General features: G+C 58.0%; 1 protein-coding gene across 1 annotated transcript in view; it reads right to left on the bottom strand.

The window, feature by feature from the left end:
* TBX1 (T-box 1) overlaps window positions 1-5,276 on the bottom strand; it is a gene marked incomplete at its 5' end in the record, with an annotated part of 29,145 nt that overhangs the window by 12,614 nt on the left and 11,255 nt on the right. The window contains 8 exons of the mRNA XM_011986071.1: window positions 977-1,077; window positions 1,357-1,456; window positions 1,581-1,757; window positions 2,163-2,216; window positions 2,522-2,628; window positions 4,074-4,139; window positions 4,273-4,460; window positions 5,021-5,182. Of these exons, the coding sequence (XP_011841461.1) occupies window positions 977-1,077; window positions 1,357-1,456; window positions 1,581-1,757; window positions 2,163-2,216; window positions 2,522-2,628; window positions 4,074-4,139; window positions 4,273-4,460; window positions 5,021-5,182 (955 nt within the window). The remainder of the gene's footprint in view (window positions 1-976; window positions 1,078-1,356; window positions 1,457-1,580; window positions 1,758-2,162; window positions 2,217-2,521; window positions 2,629-4,073; window positions 4,140-4,272; window positions 4,461-5,020; window positions 5,183-5,276) is intronic.

The raw sequence follows: 5,276 nt of genomic DNA, 5'->3' as shown, positions 1-5,276 counted from the left end.
GCAGTGAACCGAGATTGTGCCACTGCACTCCAGCCTGGGCGACAGAGCGAGATTCCGTCTCAAAAAACAAACAAACAAAAAAAAACGGTTGACAGGAATTGAGGCTAGAGTGACAGAGGAATGAAGAGATGGGGAAGACTGGGGATGTGCAGAGAGGGGTGTCCTGAGAAACGACACGAGTGAAGAGTGAGGTCCTGGAAGGACAGGGCCACTGCAGGGGCTGGAGACAGAAGCCAGGGTCACCACCTGCAAGAAAGTCACCCAGAGCAAGATGCTGGCACCCAGCGTTGCCCCAGGCCACAGTGGGCATACAGACATGGGCCTCAACTGCAGGATCCTGGCAACTGCCACTGCACCATGGTTTCATGTGCAGCCAAGATCCTTCAGTTAGGCTGAGACCCCCCACTTCGATTAAGAGAGATACCAACTTCAGAGGTGTTGAAATGCAGGCAAAAAACCCTGTGCAACTCAGAATTGGTGAAATGGGGAGATGCACCCCAAAGCTTCCGGGGGTCTGCACTGCAGGAGGGGGGCCTGGGCTGGCCACAGAGCAGAGGATGCCGGCGGGGCCGGGAGGAGAGGATTACGTGCTTACTTTGTGCAATTGAAAGCTGATAGATAAAGGATGTTGACAATGCCATCACCCTTTATAATTAAGAAGATAATTTAATTACTGCTATTAAAACCTAAGCCTCTCCCCCACATGGGCTGGTTTTAGCAAAATATTCTGGTTCTGCTGTTTCCCACACACAGACCTGGCAGCGGTTAAAGAGAGACACTGAGTCTCCGGAGTTTCATCTGAGGAGCCCATCTGGTTTGAAGTAGTACAACAAGCAGGAAAGGGAATTGAATCAAAGGCACCAGTTGTGTTTTTTGAAATCCAGAAAATGTGTGAGGTAGCATCAGGGAAAAAGGTCTCATCCTGCCCCCCCAGGCCTGGGTGCCACTATGCCAGGCTGGGGGTCCGTGTCCCCACCTGCTCCTTGGCGGGGCTCTGCAGGATGCTCCTTCGGTGGGGAGGGGGGTGAAGGAGCTTGGCGAGGAGGAGGGGCAGGATGGTGCAGATGCTTGCGGACCCTGCCCGAGCACACAGACTCATTGGAACCCACAGGGAGGAGAGAAGTAGGAATGAACGTCCCTGTGCCCATGGCTGACACAGGCCTCCACTGTTGACAGAGAGTTTCTCCACACAAGGCGGAGGTCAGCACCCCAGCTGAAGGGGAAACTGAGTCTCTGGAACACGGAGTCTCTGAAACACAGTCCACGTGCTCTCCCCTGGTGCCCACCTCCTGGTTGGGCTGCACTGCCTGACACACTGGAGCCATCCCTTTCTCCTAGAAGCAGTTCCTTGCCCACCACTCTCCCTCCACCAGCGAGAGGTGAGGCTGCCTCTGCCCTCGGCAGCTGTGGCCACGTGGAATTCTCTGGTATGCGGGTGCTTTGATCTGCGGCACACCTGGAGATCAGGGCCTCAGCCTCACACAACTGTCATCGCATGGATCCCACACACCCCATGGACTTCCCCAGCTGGAGGGTGCGCCGCAGGGTGGGGCCTGGAGCCCGCCAGGCCAGGGTCTCACTTCCACCAGGCCAGGGTCTTGTCTTCCTCCGGAGCTCAAGGTGCCACCAAACAGTCTCGCCTTGTCCCACAGCCAAGTCCCAGGGTGCTCCTGCCTCTGCACCTCCAATGGTTTCCTGGGTGAGAAGCCCCTCTGAGCAGTGGGGTGCCCATCATCCCTTCGACAAAGGGGCACATGCTGCAGAGGGCAGCGGTGGGGGGTCCTCTGAAAACAGGGAACAGGGCTACCGTAGGATTGTCCAGCTACACCCCGAGGCCCTGGGGTCCTAGAACCCTTCTGTGGGATGCAGTGGTGTGAAGGGGGTGTGGATGGTCCATTCTTAGTCAAGAATGTATCTATTTCCTTCGTTGTGCATCTGTTGTTTTTGGAGAGTTTTTGGGAGTGAGGAGTCTGGGGGCCCTTCTGGTCTCTTGTCCTCCTGAGTTCTGGCAGCTGGACGTCTGGAGCCAGGCTAGGGGAGGGGAACGGGGCCTCTGGACCAGCTAGGGAACCTGGAGGAGGATGCTTGGGGGAAGTCCAACAGCTGAGGGGGAGCCTCTAGGGGAACAGCAGTGGGACGAGCCCCCATCCCCTACACCGTACTGCCCAGCACAGTAGCGTATAGAAGGGGCAGGGCAGGTGTGCTCGACGAGGAACCTAAAACAGGGAACAAGAAGGGGAAGGAAGAACGGCCACTGTCAGTCCAGTAGCGTGGCTAGGACAAATCACCATAGGCCTGGTGGCTTATAAACAGTGGACAGTTATTTCTCCCAGTTCTGGAGGCTGGAGGTCTGTAAGCAGGGTAGCACTCAGCTAATCCTGGTCATGAGGGCTCCACGCTCGCGACCTAATCACCCTCTAAAGGCTCCATCTCCTGCCGCCATCACCTTGGGGGTGAACGTTCAGATCACAGCTGTCACAGAGGAAGCTGCTGGAAGCCAAGCCTTAGGGCAGCTGCCCACAGGAATGTCAGCTCCACAGGAACGGCCAGGAACGGCACGGCAATGGCTGGGGCATTGGCCAGACAGCGCCCTCGGCGGGCAGGCAATCACCGGGCACTGGTTGAGGACTGAGCACATGAGGGACAGTGAGCAGCGGCGTGCACCAGTCTTGCAGACACACAGCCAGTGGAAGCTGCCACCCAGACGCCGGCCTGCGAGCTCTCATTTACAAGAAGTTCTCAGATGCACAAACTCATTTATGGGGGTGGAGAGGAGGAAACCCACGCCTCTGTGGGCCACTGCCCAGCGTGGGAGCGCCTTCAGCAGCAACAGCAGCAGTGTGGTGACCCGTGGCCTGTGAGCCACAGAGCATCTAGAATGGGGCCAGTGAGGACCTGAATGTTTAATGAATCCTGGTTCATTAGGACACGTGGCTGAGTGTGATGGCTCATGCCTGTAAGCCCAGCACTTTGGAAGACCAAGACAGACGGATCACCTGAGGTCAGGAGTTTACAACCAACCCGGTCAACATGGTGAAACCCCGTCTCTTACTAAAAATACAAAAATTAGCCGGGCATGGTGGTACATGCCTGTAGTCCCAGCTATTTGGGAGGCTGAAGCAGAAGAAATCGCTTGAACCCGGGAGACAGAGGTTGCGGTGAGCCGAGTTTGCACCATGGCACTCCAACCTGGGCGACAGAGCGCAACTCAGTCTCAAAAAAAAAAGAATGTGAATAGTCCTGGATGGCCAGTGGCGGCCCTGCTGGACAGCTGGGTGCTCCATTTAGCGTGGCCATCCCAACAGGAGGGGCACGTTAACAGGCCAGTTTGCTGCACAGCCAAGGTCCTTGCACATTGCTGTGTGTCCCACCCTCATTGACAAACACTGTGTTTGCTCTTTGTTCAGGGGAGAGCTTTTCCTCCCTTTAGCTTTGAACAAAACCAAGGTGGAGGTGTCGAATGGCAGCCCCTCGCACACCCTGGATGTGGAGTATGGAATGGCTGCTTTCTGACCGCAAGAGAGGGAGGCCCTCTGCAGTGCAAAGCCCCGCCCACTGTGGGGCACATGGGTAATGGCTGCCCCAAGTTCACACAGGTGTGGATCAGGACTCAGGAATGGGCATCCACAGCCATCCCCCAGAATGCATCTCCAAAGCCGTGTTCACGGAGCCTGTGGGCCACCGGGGCAGATGCTGCAGAGGTCTTCACACTCTGGTGTTAGCTACCCTTTGAAGCTTTAGATGGCCCCTGGAGAACCCCTCCCACCCTAGACTGGCCTCTGGGAATGGTTCCTGCCATTCAGTTACTAAGACCCCGCTCACTTCACGCTGCCAAGGCAAACATGGATACAAAGAACAGGTCCATCGAGAGTGGACATCTGGAAACTCCTGGCTGTGCCCTCGGAGAGGTAGCACTCAGGCTGCCGCTACCATGTGGAGTGATGAGCCAAGTGGCCTAGAAGGCAGCAGTTGCCACAAACACACTGGGACAGGCGCGGGAGGTGGGGGACAGAGCCTCCGCCACGTGCACTTCCCGTTCATCTTGTGTCCAAGTCAGCAGCCTTGGCGCTGACCGGCTGTCAGCCCTTCCTGCTTGCGCTCAGGAAGGGAGGGATCAAAGAGTTCCTCTTGCCCCATCCCTGGTGTTGAGTTAACAGGGAAAGGTCCCTTAGCCACCTGGCCTGGGAAAAATGCTTCACACACAGGTCTCAAGATGACTCATGGCCACTGTCATTGTGCCCCCTGGCCAGGTCACTCCGTAGGGACACTCACAGCAAATAAAGTCAATAAGCAGGGAACAGGCGGGCCTGGGCCGGCAGGGGAAATGGTAGCAGAACAGTGCTGCCTGTTTTTGTCTTTCCATGATCCCATCCCGGTCAGAGGCTTCTCCCGCTCCCAGCAGCGACCGGCAGTGTCTGTCATGACCCTTCTTCCCAATTTCCATGGAAAAGCACAAGCATCTGTCCCGAAAACAGGCCAGGGCACAGGCCCAAGTCCCAGAATAGGGACAACTGCAGGTGTGAGGAATTTAAATAAAAAGGCAGGATGCACACCTGGGCGGTACCACCAGCCCTGGGGAGGCTGGGATGAGACGGGACGGTGGGAAGGTGGGGAGAGTGCACAGGCCTGGCAGGAGGGGCCTCGGAGAGGGGAGGGGCAGTGGGAGCCCCTTTGGGGCGGGGAGAGGGCAGGGGGCGTGGCGGACAGGGCGCAGTGGGACCCGGACCGACCTAGTCTGCAGGGATTGGGGCTGGGGAGGCCCTGAGGGCCCCGAGCCACCCTGGGCTCGCTGTCCCGAAGATTCCCAACGCGATCTAACTGGGCGCAAATAAATGGACACGCAGGCGGCTTCCAAAAGAGGCGAAACCGTTTATCAAGTCGGCGCCGGCGCGGTATCTACAGTATCTACAATATCTACACGTATCTACACCGCCTGCAGGCGGGGCTCTCGGGTTGTCTACACTGCAACTGCCGGCCGGGCTGCGGGCGACGCGGTCTCGGGGAGAACAATAAATATCACTTCCTTCCGCCTGCGACCGGGCGCTTTGGCACTGGCGGGCGGGGACCCCGTGGCCCTCGGGGCCGGGGAAGGACCCGCGGTGGCTCCAGGGACTGGGGAACCGGGATACTTCGATAGCCCAAGGGGCTGGGGGGTGGCGAGGGGGCCCCGATGGCTTCGAGGCTGGGGAAGGGGAGACCCGAGGTGGCCCCTGGGACTGAGGAAACATATTTCTTGCTGGCCCTTGGGGCAGGGGGGTCGGGCCCCGCGAACTTCG

This window comes from Mandrillus leucophaeus, unplaced genomic scaffold (assembly GCF_000951045.1).
Source record: "Mandrillus leucophaeus isolate KB7577 unplaced genomic scaffold, Mleu.le_1.0 Scaffold291, whole genome shotgun sequence".
Taxonomy (NCBI): domain Eukaryota; kingdom Metazoa; phylum Chordata; class Mammalia; order Primates; family Cercopithecidae; genus Mandrillus; species Mandrillus leucophaeus.
This window is presented reverse-complemented; position numbering and strand designations above follow the sequence as displayed.